The sequence below is a fragment of the Corythoichthys intestinalis genome, chromosome 11 (assembly GCF_030265065.1).
Source record: "Corythoichthys intestinalis isolate RoL2023-P3 chromosome 11, ASM3026506v1, whole genome shotgun sequence".
Lineage (NCBI taxonomy): Eukaryota > Metazoa > Chordata > Actinopteri > Syngnathiformes > Syngnathidae > Corythoichthys > Corythoichthys intestinalis.
The window spans coordinates 25,715,849-25,741,747 of NC_080405.1; the positions used below are offsets into that span (position 1 = coordinate 25,715,849).

The 25,899-nt window shown below is 37.4% G+C and overlaps 1 protein-coding gene across 3 annotated transcripts in view; it reads left to right on the top strand.

Annotated features, from left to right (window-relative positions):
• The window catches only part of il1rapl2 (interleukin 1 receptor accessory protein-like 2), a 409,390-nt gene that overhangs the window by 378,907 nt on the left and 4,584 nt on the right, over positions 1 to 25,899 (top strand). For 2 of the 3 annotated variants that reach the window (XM_057850397.1, XM_057850395.1), the window contains exons 10-18: positions 14,606 to 14,746; positions 15,265 to 15,325; positions 16,005 to 16,114; positions 18,437 to 18,582; positions 18,877 to 18,954; positions 19,052 to 19,168; positions 22,103 to 22,225; positions 22,511 to 22,750; positions 22,889 to 22,919. In XM_057850397.1, coding sequence (XP_057706380.1) covers positions 14,606 to 14,746; positions 15,265 to 15,325; positions 16,005 to 16,114; positions 18,437 to 18,582; positions 18,877 to 18,954; positions 19,052 to 19,168; positions 22,103 to 22,225; positions 22,511 to 22,750; positions 22,889 to 22,919 — 1,047 coding nt within the window. The remainder of the gene's footprint in view (positions 1 to 14,605; positions 14,747 to 15,264; positions 15,326 to 16,004; positions 16,115 to 18,436; positions 18,583 to 18,876; positions 18,955 to 19,051; positions 19,169 to 22,102; positions 22,226 to 22,510; positions 22,751 to 22,888; positions 22,920 to 25,899) is intronic. The other variant, XM_057850396.1, reaches the window with a different exon arrangement.

Below are 25,899 nucleotides of genomic sequence, written 5' to 3' on the forward strand. Positions count from 1 at the left end.
ACTGAAAGTAAAGGGGCCAAATAATATTGCACGCTCCACTTTTCAGTTTTTTATTTGTTAAAAAAGTTTAAATTATCCAATAAATGTTGTTCCACTTCACGATTGTGTCCCACTTGTTGTTGATTCTTGACAAAAAAATTAAATTTCATATCTTTATGTTTGAAGCCTGAAATGTGGCGAAAGGTTGCAAGATTCAAGGGGGCCGAATACTTTTGCAAGGCACTGTATATCGGGCAGACAATTTGTTGAATGTTAAAAATGAGCAAATTGTCAATAAAAAAAAACAATTATGAGTGAATAATGCTCAATTTTAAGAGGTATTAAATGATACAATCTGTTTCAAAAGGTTAAGTAAACCTTACCTGAATTATTTGAGTATATTATTGTTGACACATTTAGGTAATATTTACCAAGTAAAATTGGCTAAACTTTACACTATCAAACTGAGTGCAAATTGTTACCTCAATTTTATTGAGTAAATTCTATAGGTTGTTTTTACAGTGTAGTCAGGGTTAGGATGCCACAGTGGACTCTTGGAAAAAAACATATTGGACTGACAGGGGATGCCCAGAAAGCATATACCCAAGCATATACTGTACATACTTGAATAACCAAGGAATATAAAAAAAAAAATTTTTTTTTTTTTTTAAAAAACATCGCCACATTTGAAATTTATCTGAAAAATGAATGAGAGTTCCCTGTGTAAAACATTTAAAACATGCCTTGTTGGGTCTGTGGGCACAAGCCAGAAAAAGAGAGAAAACGAGAGACAAAAAGAGGTAGAGAATAGTGACACACTGCAGAGGTGGAGGGGATTCTCTGTTACATCGAGTTCATTGGATAACAGGGCTGAAAAAGCTTGTGCAATTGGATATAAATGTGCAGGGACATGGGTTTGGGAGTGAGGGGGTGGATGCTATACAAATAGTAAAAAAAAAAAAAAAAAAGACTGAACACCATAAACAAGAAATAGTAATTACTACACACAAGCTCAATGTACAGTTTGGAAGTAAAGTAAGAAAATGCAGAAAAAGATTTCATTTGAGTGAAAACGGAGGCAGTGAACTGAAACCAGGTCCTACTGTCTTTTGCCTTGGGTGTCAAATCTATCTTAATATACTTACCTCCCACACTGGAGACTCTAGGACACACACATAAACACATACATGCTTGTCTTGTGTGTGCCAAGCAATATCATACTGACTTACTCTTCCAGTGGGGGTCATCAAGGTTGGTCATCATTGTTTAACACAGTAATAACAGTGATGAAGAGAAACATGCTTATTTGCGCATGTTTTTGAAAGGGGAGTAAGACCATTCAGTGACACGAGCATGGTGCAGCTACACAGAAACACAGAATTTGCATATAATATTGCACAAAAGATGGTATCAAATCCATTGCATTAAGTAATGACATGTGCATATGGTTGTAAAATACAGTACAGTATGTTGATTTTGTGAGTTTAGTTTGCATCACTGCAGCAGACAGATGCATATTGTTTTCTGTGTAAAAGGAAGTAGCAAAGAAGAAAAGAGTAAAATAGTAATATAAATAACAGAAGAGGACAAGCTGGATTGGACCCCTCACAATATTAAAATCTAAGGTTCATTTTCTTTACCAGGGCACCATTTTTGGTATTTTTTTAAACATTAATTTCTTAATTTTGCAGGATTATTGAGGCTAGAGGGTGTTCTCTATACCAGACATGTCCAAAGTCCGGCCCGGGGGCCAAATGCGGCCCTCGGTCAAATTTCATCCGGCCCCCAGCCTCTGTCATAATAATCATTAACTTCTGGTCCGCATAGACTTAATATATTGGTCAGCAGTACTGCTACCAGCATATGAAGTAGCTTAAACACTAAATGCTGCTCCTCATTGACCCACTAAAAGGCAGCAGCACCCTAAGCAACATTACCCCGTGTGACCCTTTACTCCCAATTTTCTAAAATGGCGACAATCAACAAAAACTGTTGACTGTGATGGCCGACGCTTCAGGGATAGGTGGAAATTGGACTATTTCTTCACTAAAATACGCAACAGCTGTGTCTGCCTTATTTGCAAAGAGACAGTGCGCTGTTTTTAAATAGTTCAATGTTAGGCGATATTACCAGAGCCGATATTACCAAACAAGACACGCTGACATGTACGAAAATATTACAGGGAAGAAGTGAGAAATTGAAGCAATTTGAAGCTAGTTTAATTTTACAGCAGCATTATTACATTACATATAACAGCAGTATTTCGCAAGAGCCCGAGAGTCGAAAGACAACGCCACAAAAGGCCAGTTGCGAGATTGTTGAAATTATTCATTTAAAAAATTAGGGCTGCAGCTATTGATTATTTTAGTAGTCGATTAATCGATGAACTAGTTAGTTCGAATAATCGAGTAATTGGATAAGGAACATGAAAAATTAAAATACCTGAGCTGAGCCTCAAATAAATAAGGATTGACAAAAGAACAATGGCTAACTTACATAGCATATGTCTGCTAGCTTAAATGCTATAAAATACTAACGCTTTTTTTTTTTTTTACAATGCTCTTGACAAATGGTTCAGACACATATATTCCCACAAAAAAAAACTGCTAAATATTCCAATACACTAAATTACGAATGCATTTATTTAAAAAATAATAAATAAATAAATAAATAGCTCAAACAAAAACTTGGCTTATGTTGGTTTTAACATGGAGCAGCTGGATTCAGCCATGTGAAATGAGGCAGACTAGAGGGCAGTGTATCACTTTAATTAAACGAATACTCGAAGCAGCAAAATTTAATTCGAATCTTTTTTCTTTAATCGAATACTGGAGTTAATCGTTTCAGCACTAAAAAAATAAATAAATAAAGCAAATGTGACACACAGAATGACTTGCTAACATTTCCTTAAATATATTGTTCTACGTAAAGGAAGTCAGCCAAGGTCGGCCCTCCACATTTTTACCACACCAAATCTGGCCCCCTTTGCAAAAAGTTTGGACACCCCTGCTCTATACACTACATACATATATTGTTGGTGTCCAATATAAGACGTGCAAATTACCAAGTGACGTCACCACGTCAGTACGGAGCATGCGCAGAAAGAACGCAACCAGACACCATTCCGCTTCCCTGTTTACATGATATAATTTTACTTCTAATCGGTTTGGGAAAAGGAATATTCCACCCCTGTGAATCGGAATGAAATTCCATTCGGTTTGGGCCTGTTCATTCCGAATGAGGTGTTTATATGGAACACATTTATTCGGTTTGAACAAATATTCCGATTGTAATTGGAATATTTGGCTCCATGTAAACGTGGCAACTGATTACATTTGCTCTCAGTGATGTAACTTTTGCTGCCCATCACTACCTTTCAGCAGTTAATGGTCTGAGACACCAATGTCAGACATAGTTTGGCAGTGCTCTTTAGTGGAGTGCTGTGCTTTTAAAAAGTGCTTTCTATCAAACTTTTGCAAGTCAGCTAAAGGCAGTGTGATGCAGCGGTAGATAATATAATTATTTATCGTAATTCAATTGTAAATATTTGTTTTTATTGGTGATTTGTATATATTGACATATATCACTAATTATTAAACTTTTTTTTCTCTTCTTTGTTTATTTCGTTTCTGTATTTATTTGGTTGCTCACTGAACATATCTGGAATTCGACCTAATAACAGGGCACACCCTCTAATGAGTCTGTCAAACGTGCACAGCTGAACAGTTCCCTTTGCACATTCTGGAATAGTACACAAACAATTTGATTTATTAGACGTGTGACAAATTGCAATGGCAGATTTTTCAAACTGCACTGCTGTTTAAAACCATGACAAGGATTTACAGGCACAATGAGTGGCAACAGAAAGCGGTTCACTGAAAAAAGTAAACATTTAAAAAAGATTGGCTAATCAATCACACCTAAATTTTTACTGCTAATAGACAAGTTTCCTGAGTGAAACATGGGTGGCGCCATCTTTGTTCATTTTTGCTCTGAACTTCAGGTTTAGACAAAACAACATGAAGTGCGGTTGAAGTAAACAGTGTGCTGACAAAGTTAAAACTGCAAAATCAAATCAGAGGAACCCACGGAATCTCCAAAAATGGATTCAGCACAATCTAGAATGAGACTCCGAGACTTTCTGTGCTGTGTGTGAACTCCTGTCAGCGCATAAATAGACCCCACTCACGTGACGTCACAACTCCGCCCCCCTGACTTGTGCCGCCATATTGTCCGTCAGCTCATCGTGTTTACATATTACCGCTACGTACATTCCTCCTATTACTGCGTGTTTTTCTGCTTGTCTAAGGATTTACCGCCTAGTAAACGAACCCAAAAACCTTCCTGACAATCGTTAACATTGATTAATCAAAATGGTGAAGGCATGTGTGGCGGTTGGTTGCAGTAACAGCGAAGATAAATGGTCATTTTAGTAGTTACTGTGTGCCCATTGTGAAAAGGGCAAATCTCTAAAGCAGCACGGTTTGTTTATCTCGGTCCATGGTGCGTTTGTGTCGACGGCTGTCAGACAGCGGCAAAAACATCAATAGTCGTGATGCCAAAACGATCGCAGACATCATCAGACGAAGACTACGAAGCTCGTCGCCACGGTCACGCAGCAAGAAGGTGAACGCAACAATAGGTGTTGTCCCGCCTGACGGTAGCGCCCACACGGAAACGACTTTCTTGTACCTTGAATATGTATTATTTTACTCTGCTTGAACTAATAAATCTTTTACTGTGAATATGTATTATTGTACTCTGCTTGAACTAATGAATGTCATACCTGTGTGATTTTCATTGGGATATGGTCGTGAAAACCTGTAGACTACTACATTTCTGTTCAAAGATGGTTATGTGGCCCAGTCCTAGGTTTGTTGCTAAAATACAGTACTAATATTTTGTGTAATTTAATTATTTATTTAAAACTGATTTTACAGTCGTTAATCCATTACTGTAATGCGTCCGTGAAAATATTTGATGTTTTCACTTCAATAAAGCGTTATAAATAAGCGCTCCCGTCAGGGGGTACATTTCACGCGGGGCGGCTATTTTTCGGCACACACCGGCCCGTTGTCGAACCGCCGATCAAGTTTCATTTTACAATCGTGACAATGGTGACGCTCAGCTGCTCAAACGTCGGTTTATATTCGGGCCTGTGCCAATTTTGGGTGCCTGACGCCTCATCGTGAAATCAACTGGAGTATGGAGGTTTTTACACGGGACGGGACCGGACGGGAGAAAACATTGATTTGGGCATCAAATATGGATCTGGCGACTGGATCGACCGAAGCTTTTCCAAATAACGGCTTTTATGCAACTCATCCAATGAGTTTACAGCATCTGAAAGCACCGGGGCTTCCATAATTTGCAAGTGAATCCACCTTTAGAAAACTACGATCATTGACAATACAGACTCACAATGACGGACAATATGGCGGCACAATACAGCAATCACGTGATTGTGTGACGTTGGTGATTGGGGTCTATATATGGTTGGAAGTGGAATGTTTTGAACAGTGTCCAGCTTCAAATCACCATTGTTAATCTAACTTGCCATACACCTTAAATCGAACCAGCTGCATACAATAAATTAAGGATGTGCTTTAAACCTGAGGATCTACCTAAAACATTGTATATTTGTCCTCATCACTTCGTTGATTAGTCGTGAACAAAATAAAAACAACCTTTGCAACCTGTGTTAACGTGATGTGTATATTGATACGCCGGCCACTTGAGTAACCAAAATGATTTAAAATGATTATTACAAATAATATTACAGCTGCCGAATGCAAAAGGGCTGACATGGATTTTGTTATTACAAGGAAATACTACAAGGTTTGTACATATATGTAAACAAAAATAGTATGGCATTCTTTTTGTATTGCAGACATTGATCACAATAAAACATTTGGAGTACATGATTCCACTTCTTGTTTTATTTTAAACGATCTGTGCATGTGCAAAACAGGTCAATAAACCACAAATTATTAAATCATTACAAAAATATTAACGAAAGTGGAGCATACGTCGAGCCTTGCATCATCAAAGTAAAATGCACGTAGTCTCGATATATGTCCATCGATGTACAGTAAGCGTTGTTGTGAGGCACATCAATTTGTCTTCCCTTGCCAACAGCGTTTTCCACCTGTAAACAAATGAACAAAAAACTTATCACACTTGCATTTACGCGTTTACATAATTGTGCCATCCTACATGTACTGATTAGCAACCGGCTAGCAGCAGATAGCATGTGTTGCAGCCATAGCAGTATAGTAGTTGTAGTAAATAATATTAAACATCATCATAATTACAATCATCATTGTAAATAAATAACAATATTAGAGACAACAAGTCATTTCATACACAAGAGTTTAGCTTCAGTTTTTTGGGGAGCACCGGACACATGAAAATGCAGGCATAGGAAAAACATACCTCCATAACACCATCTGCAACTTGGCTACATAAACACCTGGTCTTTGTGGTGGCACGGGCTTGGTTCCACATCTGCCTACATTAACATGTTGCCCTCCCATGTCATGATGATGGCAGATGGAAGCGGTATTTCCAAATTGTCTTTTTTGAGGGCTTTTGATGAGTAATGTTACTCCAGCTCCACTGTTGTTTTGGTTGGAGTAAAACATGAGTCACGAGCAGAAATGCGGAAGTACCTCCGAAACTTGTCTATACAATGTAAGTAAAATATATTTGTTTTATATTGTACAGTATTAGCAGTAAAATCAATTACACCTAAAATTTTACTACTAATACAATGTAAATAAATTAGTTTTTATTGTATTAGCATTAAAATCAATCACCCAATTGATTAGCCACTATTTTTTAAATTGAGCCAATGTTTAGTTATTTTAGTGTTCATTTCCTTTATTGTAATCTCTTTTTTAATGTGGGTAAAATAAACATAATAATATTAATATATTATTATTATATATATTGACATAATATCTATTCATAAATACAATTCTGGCCAGGTTGTCTAAATCATTTCAGAACACTGTGGCAATTGGTGCTCTCAGGTGTTCTGTCAACCAAAGTTTGGAACAGTTAAGCAGAATGATCGGATGCATCCAATTGTCACAAAAAATCCTCAGAGAATGTGGTGTCAGGTCGAGCTATACATTGGAGTGTACAGTTTGAGAACGCAACCTGTGTGCTCCAGTTGGTTTCTTTGACGTTCAGGCTACATGGTGTTGAAAGCACTCAGGAAATTAAAGAACATGATCCTGACAGTGCAACTATGCTTCTCCAGGTGAAAGAGAGCTCAGTGGAGTAAGATGACAGCATGATCTACTCCATTGCCAGGCTGGTAGACGAACTGCAGCGGGTCCATCTGGACCTGCTGCCGCCCATGCCTTTGTCCTTCGCAACTCTGTTCTCACCTGGTTAGTAGAGAGGAACAGATTGGTGTAGCAGGAGTGGGGGCTTATGGGGAGACATCATTTCCTAGGTGGGAGGCAGAGCTGCCTGTGTGATCAGACCTATTGAAGAAAAGGTTTAGATCACTCACCCACATTTGCCGCACCATTGTGTCAGTCGTCTGTGGCCGGAGATGGTCGTTGATCAACTGCAGTGGAACCCCCATTTTTCTCCTGCAGGTGGCTACCAAAATGCCCCCTCTGATTTTCCTCTTCAGCTCATTCTGCACAGTGCTCAGCTTTTCCTTCTTGACACATGACCAAAGGTCGTCTAGGGTCAATGAGAGAGCTTTCATGATATTAACAATTCAAAGCATTTTTGACTGTAGTGTGGGCTTTTTTTCTTTCAAAGTTCAGTAGCCATGCTAAATAGCTATCTCTGTTTCCTTTGCCTTCTGGTGCGACGCCGTAGCTAGGTCATGTCAGAGCTCCTGAACGCAACACGACAGCCGAAACAAAGCACATGTTATGCTAAGTAAGCACACATTATCAAAGCTTGATTTCACACACTATGTGCGATTGAATTATGAGTGCGCGCTAGCTCCAGTCACCCAGTTGTTAATTGATGAATGCATCTATGTTTTATGTAATCCGCACACACAGATAGGCTTTGTAGTTAGGCAAAAAGAGTTGCCTTTAACCATTATAAGGCGGTTTTACTAGACGGAAAAAAGCAAGGTTGGAGAATGAGAATGGTAATCACTTGTTGTCATATTTGTATTTTTTGTTTTGTGATGTCATCATTTAAAGGTCGCAGTGGTAAAATGAAAACCTAAATGGCTGTGGGAAGAAATAAAAAAAAGTCCATTTGCAATATGATTAATAAAATAACTAATTACATATCATATTAGCAAACATAGGCTCTATTTTTATAGATGGTGCAGGTGTGTGCTTGGCATCAAAAGCAGCAGAACTGGACTTTAAAGTCAGCACAAAGCTAGCAGCAAGTGTTTTGCAATTTAGCAGACTGCATAAACTCTTCTAGGACTACTTATAAAATGTCGGCGAAAGGATGGCAAAATGAAAGTTTGATTTTAAGCAAATATGATAAAGGAAATTTCAGATTCCAGAAATCTTATAATACACTGCTCGAACTTAAATGGGAGCACATTGAACAAGAGATTACAACAGGGCACTTACTATATACAGAACACAGTACTGTAGCCTACTATTGTATAGAAAGCACACTACAGTGGTACCTCTACATACGATCGCTTCGACACACGAACTTTTCGACATCCGACGTAAAATTTGACTCGCCATTTGTTTCTACATCCGACGACATGCTCGAAATACGACGACAATGGCAGCACCGCTGACGAATGCATGGCGGATTTTCTTGTGTGACAAATCAACACAGGTTTCAGAAAAGGTTGGTACAGGTGGTGCAACAAGGAAAAAGTTGACGCTTACCTTCTAAATGAAGATGCAAATGACAGAAAAATATGAGCGTAGGGTGGGCATCCGTGAAATGGCTCAACAATACATCTCCACGGTCCTCCTCTGACCATCGTTCGCCAGTCTTTATAAGTTAAGCTGACAATTCTTATTGTGGTAACATCTCCAGAGAAATCGCCAGCTTCGCCACGTTTTCATCATTTCTTTCACAACTTATTCAACACAAAACGCCTGCTGTCTGCCGCAATTGACGATGTTCTCAAGAAAGCATTGAAAGCGAAAGTAAACTTTCACCCGCTCCCCTCCCTCTTTGTCACGTCAGCGCCGCGGTGCCTTCAGGTACAGAAAAAAACGTCCGCCTTATTAGAACCCGTTTCGTTACACTATTACAGGAATTATTATTATTATTAATCCGATTTTTATTTATTATTTATTTGTTTTGCTATATGTAATCGCCATTTGTAATAGTACCGGCAGTATTTTTTAAGGATTTAGTGCAGGTTTTTGGGCTGTGGAACGAATTAATGGAATTATAATGTATTCCTATGGGAAAATCCTGCTCGACATACGACCATTTCAACTTACAAACAAGCTCCTGGAACGGATTAACTTCGTATGTAGAGGTACCACTGTATTACAAAAGTACCAACAATGGGCATTGGCATTGTACAGTGCTTATTATAAAAGTCTAGGCATCACTGTTCAAATGCCAGGTATTTGTGATTTCTATAAACGTAAAATTGGATTGGTGTGACTGAAGTGATTCATTTGTAAAATAAAATTGTGCAACAGTTTGATGAAATGTAGGTAAATGAAAGGGGCAGAAGTACTGTAAGGAAAATGAAGGTGGAGGATGGATGAGAGAGCCAGATGGAGATAAACTGGGGTTTTTAAATGATAAAGTAATCTGATGTTATGTAACTTTATTGCAAATGTTTAGCAATTAGTGAAATCTCAAAATTCCATCGCGACTCCCATCTCCTCTGTCACTGTCCTATTATATTGTGCAAAACTGTCAACGTGATCACAATGGAAGTCAGCTGTCACAGCATTGGAGAGACGTCTGCTGGTGAAAGTTGGTAAAACGACATTATGTAATGCAATCCAAGAGGCTCATATTTTCCATGCATAAAGTGACAGCTGGACAAATGCAAAATCCATAACTGACAAAGGTGGCACTACCTGTGTAGTTACATATATGTAACATTGATCTGTTGAGACTAAGTATCAGGACACCTGACCATCACCTTTTGAGTTGGTCTTTACTTTGCAGTTATAACAGCTTCAACTCTTCAGGCTCACCATCTGATCTCGCACATCTGAGAGAGTTTGATGGGGTTTAAGTGAGGCTCTTTATAGGCCTTTTAGGTTTCTCTACAGAAAACTCATCTGACCATTTTCCCTCTCATAAAATTTAAAAGCACAAAACATCACACTACCACAAGCTATATGGATTTATATTTTTTAATGTTGCTGGAAAAAGTGACCTGCTAAATCATTGGATTGAGTGGTTTAATGATTGTCAAATATGTTTAACTGTGTATTTATAGTTATATCTTTAGTCATATTTTGTGTGTCATGTATTTTCTTCCAGGTTAGTTTTGCTTTTTTAAAACATTCTTGTACTGTTTGAATAATGTTTTGCTCTAGTTTTGATTAATAATTTATAGAATTGAATTACTTGCACAATAAATTTTTGTCTATGTGTCTTGTGCCGAAAAACGTGAGAGTATTAGATATTAAATTTCCACATTTAATCATCCTACGTCTGGACTCGTGTTCAGAAATTGAGATGTCCTTCGAGAAACCGTGCTGAGATCAATTCCTGGGTCACAGGCAGGAGGTCGGAGCAGGGTAAAAATAAAAGGAACAAAATTATCATGAAAATGAACCACTTTGGACTGTTCAACTGCTGTGACTACTAATAAGAAATACATTTGGAGACAGACGTTTGGATTATTAACATATCAGAAATATACTAATTTAACTTCAGACAAAAAGCATCCCTAATGCCTTATAGTACTTAAATGTCTTTTTTTGTTTGTTTGTTTGTTTGTTTGTTTTTTAACATTTTGTACCCTCCAGCCTCAACACTAAATGCATCCATTTCTCTGCTCTACAGTATGGAATGAAATGTGTGAAAAGTTGTGCAGAGATGCAGGAGATCTGGTAAAATCCCCAAGTGCCTATCGAATTTTAAAGTGGTCAGGGTACTTGTTTGTGTGCTGTGTGAGAGTTTTGTTTGTGTGCAAGAGAGCAAGAGCGTAATAGATCACATTTACAATGGTGTCTTTCAGCAACCGTGCTGCATCCATCTCCCATCCACTCCACTCAACTCCTAGAATGATAACACTGTCATTCAAACTCACACTATTTTGTCACTTTTTGTGGGCTGTATGCTGTAGTTGTGTATTATGCCATTTTGAAATGTTCAGTCACACATTTAAATGAAACTTTTTATGTGTAGAGACAAATTTTGCTATTTCAAATACAGTATGGTATCTAATTTAATATATAGATATAGATATAGATATATACAGTGGGGAGAACAAGTATTTGATACACTGCCAATTGGTTTTCCCATTGGCAGTGTATCAAATACTTGTTCTCCCCACTGTATATATATACTGTATATATACAGTGGGGCAAATAAGTATTTAGTCAACCACTAATAATTGTGCAAGTTCTCCCGCTTGAAAATATTAGAGGCCTGTAATTGTCAACATGGGTAAATCTCAACCATGGGAGACAGAATGTGGAAAAAAAAAAAATAGAAAATCACAAATCATCAGTCTGATTTTTAAAGAATTTATTTGCAAATCATGGTGGAAAATAAGTATTTGGTCAATACCAAAAGTTCATCTCAATATTTTGTTATGTACTCTCTGTTTGCAATAACGGAGGCCAAACGTTTTATGTAACTCTTCACAAGCTTTTCACATACTGTTGCTGGTATTTTGGCCCATTCCTCCATGCAGATCTCCTCTAGATCAGTGATGTTTTGGGGCTGTCATTGGGCAACACGGACTTTCAACTCCCTCCACAGATTTTCTATGGGGTTGAGATCTGGAGACTGGCTAGGCCACTCCAGGACCTTGAAATGCTTCTTACGAAGCCACTCCTTTGTTGCCCTGGCTGTGTGTTTGGGATCACTGTCATGCTGAAAGACCCAGCCACGTCTCATCTTCAATGCCCTTGCTGATGGAAGAAGATTTTCACTCAAAATCTCTCGATATATGGCCCCATTCATTCTTTCCTTTACACAGATCAGTCGTCCTGGTCCCTTTGCAGAAAAACGGCCCCAAAGCATGATGTTTCCACCCTCATGCTTTACAGTGGGTATGGTGTTCTTCGGATGCAATTCAGTATTCTTTCTCCTCCAAACACGAGAACCTGTGTTTCTATCAAAACGTTCTATTTTGGTTTCATCTGACCATAACACATTCTCCCAGTCCTCTTCTGGATCATCCAAATGCTCTCTGGCAAACCACAGACGGGCCTGGACGTGTACTGGCTTCAGCGGGGGGGGTCTGGCAGTGCAGGATTTGAGTCCCTGGCGGCACATTGTGTTACTGATAGTAGCCTTTGTTACTGTGGTCCCAGCTCTCTGTCGGTCATTCACTAGGTCCCCCGTGTGGTTCTGGGATTTTTGCTCACCGTTCTTGTTATCATTTTGACGCCACGGGGTTAGATCTTGCATGGAGCCCCAGATCGAGGGAGATTATCAGTGGTCTTGTATGTCTTCCATTTTCTAATAATTGCTCCCACAATTGATATCTTTACACCAAGTGTTTTACCTATTGCAATTCAGTCTTCCCAGCCTGGTGCAGGTCTACAATTTTGTCTCTGGTGTCCTTCGACTGCTCTTTGGTCTTGGCCATAGTGGAGTTTGGAGTGTGACTGACTGAGTTTGTGGACAGGTGTCTTTTATACCGATAATGAGTTAAAACAGGTTCTATTAATACAGGTGGAGCCTCGTTAGACCTCGTGAGAAGAAGTTAGACCTCTTTGACAGTCAGATATCTTGCTTGTTTGTAGGTGACCAAATACTTATTTTCCACTCTAATTTAGAAATAAATTCTTTAAAAATCAAACAATGTGATTTTCAGTTTTTTTTTCTTCACATTCTGTCTCTCGTTGTTGAGGTTTACCCATGTTGACAATTACAGGCCTCTCTAATCTTTTCAAGTAGGAGAACTTGCACAATTGGTGGTTGACTAAATACTTATTTGCCCCACTGTAACAGTTGCCGAATGCAGAAGGATTGACACGGATTTTGTTGTTACAAGGACATTTTTCGAGGTATTTTTCATCTGGTTATAGTTATGATATGAGCTCATCACATATGTACAAATAAAAATAAAAAAATACTGCATATATATATATATTTATACATATATATATATATATATATATATATATATATATATATTAGGGATGTCAAAATTATCGCGTTAAGGGGCGGTAATTATTTTTTTAAATTAATCACGTTAAAATATTTGGCGCATTTAACGCACATGCCCCGCTCAAACAGATTAAAATGACAGCACAGTGTCATGTCCATTTGTTACTTGTGTTTTTTTTTTGTTTTTCGCCCTCTGCTGGCGCTTGGGTGCGACTGATTTTATTTGTTTCAGCACCATGAGCATTGTGTAATTATTGACATCAACAATGCCGAGCTACTAGTTTATTTTTTTGTTTGAAAATTTTACAAATTTTATTAAAATGAAAACAATAAGAGGGGTTTTAATATAAAATGTTTTTAACTTGTACTAACGTTTATCTATTAAGAACTACAAGTCTTTCTATCCTTGGATCGCTTAAACAGAATGTTAATAATGTTAATGCCATCTTGTTGATTTATTGTTATAATAAACAAATACGGTACTTATGTACAGTATGTTGAATGTATATATCTGTCTTGTGTCTTATCTTTCCATTCCAACAATAATTTACAGAAAAATATGGCATATTTTATAGATGGTTTAAATCATGATTAATTACGATTAATTAATTTTTAAGCTGTGACTAACTCGATTAAAAATTTTAATCGTTTGACAGCCCTAATACTCATTTGAAAGATCAATATGTCCATTTCATGAAAATGATTTTAGCAAATTGGTAAACTGAAGCGCTTTTAAAGGTCAAATGACAATTGGTAGATAAAGATGTTATGTCACAATATGTTATTGGCATATATACAGTAGATGGACAAAAACTTTTGGAGTGAATTTAAAAAAAGGATTGCTGTCCGACACACCTAATGATCTTCTCACAGCACAGTGTGCAGTGAATTTGAATTGCTTGCCACACATCTGACTCTGAGCTAATTATGTAATACAATGAACCATGCAATAACTTATAAGCATCTCAGTGTTCATATTGCTCCTTTAAATGTGAACTTACTTGATGTGTCATTCACCATTTGATCTATTTGGTGTCCACAGTCAAGGACAAAGCGGACAGTTATTAATTAATAACTTAACAAATTTAACATCTCACATTTCTTCTCCAGTTTTTGTGCACAATATTTTTCTTTACCTTTACTTTTTGCTATAAATTTAGTTTCATAAAAATCTCTTGTGAAATGGGTTTTTTTGGTTGTTTGTTTCTTTCTCTCTTTAAAAGAGATGGTCCCGGAAGATAGAACTTCTGTCATCTGGTGTTAAATCTGAGAAATGATCTTGTTTATGTTTTTTTTTTCTGGGTTTTTTTTTTTTCTGGTTCTCTTTTCTACTGATATCAGTTGTTTAATTTTCTTAGTTTTTCCTACCTCTTCTTGTCTGTGACTGCAGATATGTATCGTTTGGAGTTGGCTGGTGGTCTGGGTGTTATATTGCTGCTGCTGGGAGTCCTAACGGCACTTTATAAATGTTACAACCTGGAAATTATGCTGTGCTACAGGAGGCATTTTGGCAGTGATGAAACTGAAGATGGTAAGTTTTCTTTTCTTTATTATAGTGCTGCACCTGTTATAATCTTTGAAAATATATTGTAAACTTACCAGACTGATATTCAGGCAGCTTGCATTCAATTCCTACTCTAACGGTGTCACCGTGGTTAGACAACTGCTATTTCTTTCACAGTGCTGCTACGTAATAATTGACCCAATCTGCATAAATCAATTTAAAACAACCCTCCTTTTCAATTATGCCTGTTTGTATGAAAATATATGTCGCAAACTAATGACTTTAGAGGATTAAACACATTTAAAAAATGACGCAAAAGAAATTTAAATGTATCTCTTTGAGCCATAGTATATTAGTACTATATGTAGAATAGTACAATTCCACTATGGATTTGTTTAAATGATTAGTTTGAGCAACTCCTGTAATTTACTAGAGTATATCAATAATATTATTTCATCTTAAATTGGTGTGTGTTGTAGCATAAAACATATACTTTATATATAAAACATATTTTGTTATGTTATTTTCTTTGTATGTTTTATCAGATAATAAAGAATATGACGCCTATCTGTCTTACACTAAAGTGGATCTGGACTCTCTGGGCAGGTAATCACACTGTGCATACTGTATTCAATAAGATCTTATACAGTAAAGAACATGTGATGTCTGCTTGGCTGGTTAAGTGTGGTATCAGGTAATCAGCTATAAAGATGACTTATTTCAAATGTGGATAAATTCGAATGCTATTAAATATTGTATGCTTTTGCCTTTTAATGTTTAGATATGATTTTTGTCCAGAATTGGAAACCATATTAAGTTGTTTTGGTGAGTAGTAGGTTAGCTTATAAATTATTTTTGCAAATATTTGTGGGTTTGTTATTTTACAAAACACACTGTGTTCAGCAATTGACACAATTGCAATGTCAAAACCAGGAACTTGTAAGAACTGTTTACAGTACTTCACCGGTCAGAGTTCTGAAGGCATCCATTTGATGCAATATGAGTGACAAATTGCTGGTTGCTCATTAGAGCTGGTTACTCAAACGGTAATTAATTTTCTTGTCGTTTCTTCATCTGCCTTTTTTCCAACTGATGCACACAGTGCAGTAAGATTGTGTTATGGAACAGACATAAACTGAAGCAAATTGATTTTACCCAAGCAAAACTGATACTATCATGTGGAAATTAATGTGCCAAATGGGATTTGCTGTAATGTCATTGATAAATTCCTAATATGTACAGGATTTGCCATCAAAAACAAACATTTTGATGTTCTTCACCGCAGAACAAGCAGCGATGAGGAAACTTTTGCTTTGGAGATCTTGCCTGATGTTTTGGAGAAACACTATGGATACAAACTGTTTCTGCCAGACAGGGACCTCATTCCGAGTAGCAGTAAGTATCCATTGAGTCTAATCATTGAGTGTCTCTGTCACTCTGTCTCTCTCTCTTTTTATCTCTTTCAAGGGTGTAGGTTTGCATAAGGACAGGAGGGACATAACACTACCAACTTTTCAGGATGCTCAAATTGACCCCACCAACTTTTAAGCAACCTCTTTTACATTATACAATGAGTTCATTTATACAAGTCATTTAGATTGTCTTCTCATATGTTATAAAGATAAAATTAACCCTACCATTATTAGGTGAATTATTTTCATTTTGTCCAGACTTAAATTTACCCCAGTTCATCTGCTGAATGTGCCAATCCACCCCCCCCCCCCCCAACGCACGTTTGATTGGCTGATGACTTGCATTCATTTAAAATGTATTTAGTTTCTACATAATTTATTTGAAAATGTTTTTATTTGCAGCCAATGCAGACATGTTTTCTGATAATCATACATTAATCATAGTCGAGGTAAAGTTTTAATTTTTTGTTGAGTTTAGCTGTGGACAAGAACAGTAGTGCTTTACATGACGGTAGGCTCCATTTTTATTTATTTTTGATATATCCTGGCTGACTCAGTTTATTCAGTTATGTTTATTTTTTTGGACAGGCAGCGCTGAGTGGTCGTCTTGTGTTAGAAATCAGCCCATATTTTTGCTAGTGAATTAAAGTTGATCTGTAAATTAACATGGCCTGAAAATACTAAACCTTTGCAGTATATTGTTTTCGGTTCAAGACTGACCCATTTTCAAGTTTGGGTATGTCAAAAGTACCATTGATTTTTGCTTCTGAAAATTTGAAAACTGGTCAATTCTGACCCCAACACAATACGAGGGTTATGACAAATGTTTATATTTTGCATTCTGGATAGTTAAGAGATTATTAACAAGTTTGTATTTATTGTGTATGTTAGCATAATTTAAGTTCCAACATTGCAATTTAAATTTGCTAATAAAATGCAAACACTTATTCTGGAAGTTTTCAAAAATCTTTCTTTCGTAGTTTTAAAAACAAAGATTTGAATTGAACAGTGTATCACCTGAACCAAAACACATGAAAGTTGGTATAGGTCAATACAGATTTATTTTGCATTGATCATTTAGCCTATCAATTAATTAGGTTTATATTCGTGAGAAATGTAGCCCTGACCCCCGTTCACCCAATCTGTTTGGTCTTGTTAATGTCCCGTCCCCAGAAAATGTGTACATGCAGGTTATACTGTTATTCGTCCTTACCAATGTTGAGACCAAACCTACGCACTTGATCTCTGTGTGTATGCATGTACTTGTATTATATGTGTTGGGGTGTACCACATATATCTGTCCCTGAAACAGAGAAGCTCTCTAAAGCATCAAAACATCGAGTCTTCGCTACAATATGTCCAAATAAATTATGTGGAACTCACCACACATTGTACAAACTCTGTATGTACTGCTGCTGCATGTGTGTGTGTGTGCGTGTGTGTATTTTCACAGCTATAGTATACTGTATGTCATGTTAAACATAGCATCATTATTCTAACTTCCCCAAACAACCACCCACATATACATATACACACACACACACACACACACACACACAGACACCATTTGTCATAATTCCTGGGGTTATGTGTCACTCTCGGTCCAACTCAAGTGGGAAATACGACTGTTATTGCTCTATCTGTCAATGGTCTGACCTCTTTCACACAAATGCGATTGCGGATACTACATGGGATTTGGTTGCCACGGTAGGACGCTAAAGCATTTTCATTGAAAATTATTTCTCTCTCCTTGCAATAGGGATTGGTATTCTGGTACTCATGTTTCATTTTGCACTCAGAGACTGGTTTTCTGTGTCATATGACAAACTGTCTTTGCCAGTTAAAATGGTAACATGACTGTTGTTCAAAGTTTCCATACTGACAGTTTGAGGGCAGACCATGGAAACACACACACACACAAATAAGTTCATAGAAAAAGTAACCATACCTCATGCTTAACTATTTTCTTTAACTTGCTGCTGAATAAGCGAATTAGAGCCAGCCTACCTAATTTTGCCAATGTTGCGTGTTTATTTGTTCTATTTAATTAGGAGTGTGAAATTAGTAGGTTTGCTGGAAATGTTATTATTTTTGCTATTCATGCAGATCTTCTTGTAATGAACAGCTTCAGGGGGGCATTTCGTTTTTAATCAATTGGGGATGTTACAAACATCAATAAAAAGTGGGCACTTTTTAAAAGTCATCTTTGAGTTAGGAAACTACATGATACATTTATTGTATATATGACAACACAAGCGATTCACAATTGAATCACTCTCTCTTTCTCTCTGTTCTGCTTACTCAGCATACATTGAGGACTTAGCTCGCAGTGTGCTACAGAGTAGACGTTTGATCATCGTTTTGACACCAGAGTTTGTGGCCAAGAGAGGTTGGAGTATCTTTCAGATAGAAACGCGCCTTCACTCCATGCTGGTGACTGGGGAAATCAAGGTGAATTAACAACTCGAGACTTTTCACCACATTCTACACATGTTTGAGTTTCATTTTATGATTGAGTGGAACCAGGATTGAATAAAATCTGACCGGGCACTAACACAATGTAAAAAGTGATAGGGTCTCCATAATTAAAATGAATTTGAATGACAAAAAGTAACAATAATGCAGAAAGCTCAATATCCTCAGTTAGTCATGGTAAAGCAACAATCAGGGGTTGTACAAACTTTTAGTACACTAAGAAATGTTATTGTGTGTCATCTCCTTCAAGTGTTCTTTTTTTAATATTAGGTCATCATGATAGAATGTGCAGATCTGAAGAGTGTCATCAACTATCAAGAGGTGGAAGCACTTAAACACACAATAAAGGTATTCAGAAAATGGCTGGCAGAGAGACAATACAGTATATATATATATATATATGAAACTACAAGAGTGCATAAAATATCTGCTTTCTTCTCCTAAGGTTTTATCCATCATCAAATGGAGGGGTCCAAAGAGCAATGAATTATCGTCAAAGTTTTGGAAACAGGTGGTCTACGAGATGCCTGCTAAACGAAGAGAAACATTGTCTCGACGACAGGTAAAAATATTTGGTGAAGAAAAATAACTGCAGTATTGCTCTTTATAAAAATCATACAGAAATATTTCACGTGAATCTCAAGAATTAATATTTGTGCATCATAATCTTATGCCTAAAATAATTGTTTGACACGTTCGGGCGGGCATTTTGACCACATGGAGGCAGTAGAAATATATGCATACTAGGCATGTGCCGGTATGATATTCTGACGGCCAAAATCTCACGGTATCACGGTATTGCAATTACAGCTCATAAATTTGAGAAATCTGGGTTTTTAAAAAAACAAACCTTTTTTCCATTGAACAGGATTTTTATTTTTCAAAACATATTAGCAAATTGGAACATAAGGATAATGTTTAGTGAAAACAAATTTAAAAAATAACAAAATATCTATCTAAAATATCTCTTTCTTAACACAAACAGTTGCCAGAGAGGAGAAAACAACACGTTTTACCACCGCTAGACACACGCTGGAGTTAACTCTCGTAGCTGGTGGGAAACGTTCATGACAGTGTTAACTAACCTTTAATTTTGTAAAATTGCAAAATCATGTTGGAGGTATTGCCTCCTCGGCTGCCACCCTCCGCAAATATGTTTTACATGTCGGTTGGCCCTCCTCCTCTAAGCCGCGGCCATCTAACTTTTCTGTAGCCGAAGTATTCCCATACCAGCGATTTTATTTTCTTCGATGGGGGAAAAGTTCCGGAGTTTCACCTCCTCCACCCATCGTGTAGCACAGCTGACTCACTAACACTGAGCAACAAACGATGGGGGAGGGTTGAGCCTTACAGATGCAAACGAGGGATTTCTCTATGCATTTTTGGGGCATAAAAAAATAGCTAATACCTTAAGGAGGGTATGACAGATAATTTTGACGGTTTTGAAACTTCGACATTTTCATACCACGGTATACCTTGAAACCGGTAATCGGCACATGTCTAATGCATACATACACGCACACTCGCACCCCCACGCATACATACATACAGTACATACGCAAGGCAAGACTATCACAATAGCTGTCATGTTAATTTGTTGTTGAAGATAAATATAGATCTGTGAGAATTGTTACTATCTTCTAATTTACTATCTACAAATATTGCTTCACCATTTGTGTTTAAAAAAAAAAAATCAATTTCCTGATGTTTAAATTACTGGCACAGCAATGCTAGTTTTGTTATGTCTTTTAGATATTACTCATTCCTAATTTTTTTACAAACTGCATGTTTACTTTAAAGCAGAGGTCTCCAAACCGGTCCTCAAGGGCTGCTGTGGGTCCTGTTTTTTGTCCCTACAAATCAAGCACAGACAGTTTAGCCAACGAAGTTTCTGCTAAAACAAGCAGCACCTTACTGCAATATACTGAATTCACTTGTAAGACACCAGATTGGTGAAAAGGTGTCATTTTGTTTTGTTGGAAAGAAATCCAGCACCCACTGCGACCCTATGTGGAATAGTTTTGACACCGCTGCTTTAAAGTAACCTTTCACTAGGGCATTTTTTGGGCAGTGGGGTGATCACTGTCTGTAACACACATATGACTATATACAGTAGCGCTTGCTTGAAACAAATTGTTTGCTCGCACCTTAAAAAATCTTCAATAGCACATCATGAACATTTACCTAACATGTAAGTTATTTGACTCATAAATAAACATACTACTTTATGAAACTGAATCATTAGTGTCTGTAAAAGAAATGAATATGCAATGTACATTCTGCATCATGTCTCCTTTAATAAATAAACACTAATCGCTTAAAGTAGAGTGAAGATGCAGACTTTGTATTCTCTTTTGCTCCCCTACGGTTGAGTCATAAGCAGATGGTCTGTAAAATGCCAGCTAATTAATGGTCATAAAATGTATGAATTACTGTGTGAAAGTAGTGCGAGATCCTCTGATAAGAAAAATGTTTTCCTGAAGGCTAACGATAAAAACACTGCATCCTTAATTAGAACAGAACAAAAAACAGCGTTTTTGCAATTCTTCATTTTTATTAACTAGTTTTCGTAACTTTTTCCAAAAATCCTGTTTTAGGAATGAGAAACTGTTTTCATTGCCTTGCCGACATATTGTACAAACCATGAGCATTGCAGATGTCCTTTCCAGCAAAAAGCACAAAAAAATGGCACCCTCTGTGTTTCTCAAAAGGCCTAAAATTATAAAATCTCCATATTAATGAAAAGTACCTTGTATTTTGTCTCCATCAATGCGGGTTTCCTTAAAAACACCATCAAACTTTCGAACTTTGGGGGGCAAAGCCCTGCTCATTCTTCCATGTGGAGTCTGGTTTTTAAAATTTGAGACCAAGAAAAAGTGTCTTTTCAATTTATGGGCCAATGAGCACCCATAACTGAACCTTCTCACAAGAATACTTAACATGAACCATTCATCTTGCTCAGTAACACATTGTAGACTGAATAGCAATGGAGTGGATTTGACCCCTCGCTTTGCCTCTTCTATATTTTGATATGCGAAGATGAATTAAAAAAATAATTAAAGGAAGCAACATCATTTCCTTTGTTTGAGTCCCGCTGTGCACGAAAAAAAAATTACTACTAGTTGTTGGAGAGATGTTTGCCTGTGTCCTGGTGGTGCCATTTAGCAAGGCATCCTGGCATATGTGTCCTGCTCCTCTCTTTGTAAAATGAATTTCCTTTTGAGGAATCAGAATGACTGTGATACATTCATATAGAAAAGAATGCACTTTATTTAACATTCAGTAAAAATCATCTGCGTTTTATTCAACACAATCAAACCATTAATTAATAACAGTCCTAACTAAAAGATGAAATATTTAACTTTATTGGAAGCCATTTAACAGACGAGTGCCTCATCACATTGATAGTCCCTGAAAGGCAAACACTTCTTTAATAACGAGTCAATTATGTGGCTCCTCTTAAATATGCCATTTCTTTTTATTTCCCTGGTAACAGGTGATGGACTCGGGTGAGCAAGGCCTCTTTGGAGACCTACAGACATCCGTCTCTACCATTGCCATGACAACCACCTCAGCATCTCTGGTTCCTCCTAATGAGAATCGGCATGGACATCAGCAGGTCAGCTGTTGCAATTAAATGACATCAAATATGTTTACTTATGTCTCAAAGTATGTTGCAATTCTTTTGGGAAATATTTTTCTTTACTTTAAATTACTTTAGACTCCTCTTCGTACTGTATATTTCTACACTGATTTTCTGTACAGTATATTCTTTTATTTTTGAATTTTTTTGCCTTGAATATAGGGCCCAACAAACCACCTTGTTACAAGGTCAATTGAATTATAATTTTGAGACACACTGCATGACAAAAGTTAAAAGAATGTTCTGTTTCTTCATCTATAGGTTTCCTTGGCAACAGAGATCCCCGACTACAACCAGATGACCTTGCCTCTCGGAGGGGGTCACATGGCTACAGCAGCCCAAATGAGGCATTTCTGCCGTAGCTACGAGTTTCATCTTCCCCCACAGCCTCCCGCCCTGTCGCCTCCCCTCCCACCTCCATCCACCATGCAGTTCTCCACTCTGGGCCCCGGGGGGCGCCATGTATACTGCAACATACCCATGACACTTCTGAATGGACAGGTTGGGAAAAGGCACTTCCACTGATGTTAGATAGTAGATAGCTTGTAGCAATCCTATCCTATTTTTTAACCCTCAACTCTATTGTTTGTGTGCATGTCCCCAAAGATTTTTCAACTAAAACCCCTCTTTTCTCCCTAGGGGTTCAGGGCAGTTGACTGGGGAAGAAGAGGTCTGTTTGGATAAAATAAATATAGAAAGAAAAATGCATCCACCTTTTTTTTGTTTGTTTTTTGCTTGTTTTGGGGTAGTCTGGGGTGTCATCTCTTTTTCTATTTTTAATGCTGTTATCACATACAGTTTGTTCCAAATGCATTGAAGAAAGGACATATGGTACTGGACATATAATAATGTCTATATGCACCACCAATATGGATTTTACAAAAGACGATTAAGATGTAATGAAATCGAGACACTGTTTGGTTTGATTTTTTTTTTTTTCCAATCAATGACATTTTCAGGCGTTTGAGTTATCTTTATTTTTTTATTTTTATCGTACTCTTGTTCAATATTTGGACATAAAAAGTGTTCTCCTTAGAGGTGTTTTGCCAGGCAACTTCTTTCCATTTCTGCTGCTAGGTTTTAGCAACTAACTGGAACATACGTTATGTTCCAACAAAGCATTTGCAGTGAGGAATCTTGTTTTCAACCAAAGTATTATAACGTGGATTTATTTACAGTTATTACTAGTGTTGCACCGATACCATTTTTTGGGCCCGATACCGATACAGATACCTGGCTGTGCAGTATCGGCTGATACCGATACCATTCCGATACCACTCTGTTAGCAAAAAAAAAACCATACATACATATATATATATATATATATATATATACATGCGTACAGTATAAGGGATGCAACGATACAGTTAAGTCACGGTTCGGTACGATTTTCGATACAATTCAATACATTTAATGCTCTGAAACAGAAAATACAACTGTTATTATTATTATTATTTTTTTTTTTTTTTTTTTTGCTAACAAGCAAAAATAACAGTGCCATCATATAAACAAGCATTTTAGTGCATAATATTTATGTGCTTACTTCTTACTGATCTGACGAAATTTTGTATATAAGTGCTGAGAACAATCTTTACTGTTTGTAAAGTGGGGCACACTGTTGATTGCTGCAGCTCTCTTAGCAGCTATATTTACCATATAAGCAAAACATCCTATTTGTGGTCCGAGTCCATCTGTAACATGTACTGAATTAACAGTATTCAGCGGTTTCTATTTCATCAAATAGTATATGGACTAAGCGTCGCTCTGGGCTCACGCAGCAAATGGCATGGAATCTAATGTAGCACATCTAGGTTGATATTTGATGATATCTATTGTTGCTCGCGAGAGTTAGCATGGGATCTAACTTTAGACATCTAGGTTGCTATTTAATGATATTTAGAGTGTGCGCTGCGCCGCTTCAGTGTTTTCTGGCCACAGAAGTCACTTCTGCTCGTTACTGCACAACATATGACAATCGACTTTCATAAACAGGATGAGTTTGAAGTACGGCGCTCTTAATTTGCCACTCATTGTTCATCATGAAACCATGAGTTTGCTTAGTCTCCCACGGTCTTAATTTCTGATCCCATCAGCGCTTCAACAGCAAGCGTTAGCTTACGCATGCTAATAGTTTGTGAATGCCATGTTAGATGAGCAGCGAAACATTGCGGATATGCGTTGTAGTGTACATCCGTAATATTGAAGACGAAGGTGTAAATTCCATTTGGTAGTGGCGAGACAAAGACATACAGATGTAATGATTTTGGAAGTTACCTCATGTTGGGAGGACAGTATATTTGCATTCAAGTGATGCCAGTAGATGGTATCGGCGCCCTAAATGTTGGTACTCGTCGATACCGATACCACCAATTCGGGCCGGATCGGCGCCCCCTGCCGATACTGGTATCGGTATCGGTGCAACTTTAGTTATTACATTACTGTAATTTTATCTGAATAATTTCGCATGCCTGAAAGTTGAGCTATTCTCCATTTAAGGGAACATTATTAGTGTTCCCCAAACGTTAATCAAATCAATTGGTTATCTTCCTATTTCTGAAAATGCATCTACTACACGAATAATGCGCCCTTTCTGTATTTTGCTAAATTTTGTCATTCGTTCTAACTTCCCCAATGGAGCTTGTTGACAATTACAAGTTACGACCCAGATAGCCAAATATAACTGGAGCGGACATGGGCCAAATGTACTCAAAATTCTGGCCCAACTTCGTAAAACAGTAAGGAGTCACTTGCCCGATTAGCAACAGTTTTGGACCAGAACTGGTCTAAAGTAGTAGACACTACATAAATGTATGGCCCGGATATGGCACGCATGTTACCCAATCTGGGCCAGATTTGTATCAAAACCGTTTTCAGTATTAAATTTGGAGTCCACTTTGTTCAATGTATCATACTTTAATGCATATTGCAAATATAATTTGTTTATTAAAAGCAATAATGACAACACTTTCTCATGCCATTTATTAATGCCAACATATTATTGCAACATACAACAATATTTATTGACAAAATATTTTAATTGGAACAAGCAACTCCACATTAAAGATCCATTTTTAGACTGTAAACAGCATATTGTATTTGTTTAGGTTCTGGGGTAATTGGGGATCTAATTCAGTGATGATGAGAGGGAGTGGTACATAGTGTCCTAAGAATTTGGCGGGCAGTTTAGTGATAGAACAGGTGAACGGGCAGGCGGGGGTTTTGCCAGGCAAGTAGTACAGGATCTAAGGGAGAAAACCACAAAAATGAGCTCAGTATCAGGATTACAAGATTCTTTGTTAGCTGAAAGTCACATACCTGTAGGTGGGTTGTTGATCTGGCGATGATATGAGTCCAAGACTGGTTTAAGTAAGCTGATGATGATGATCAGCTGCACCTGGTCCCATGCTCACCCATCTGTGCAATCAAGGTGACATTTAAGGCGAAGTGACACAAATACACAAACTCAAGGAGGAGGGGCTCAGTTTGACTAATAGTATTCCAACATTGAAACATTTACAGCAACACAGAGTAAATGTTTCCTCCCTCCATATGTTGTTATGCAACAAATTTTGAATTACTTAACTTGCAGACATTGCAGATCACTTGAATACACTGGCCATTTTATTAACGCTCGATTGAATAACTTGTTT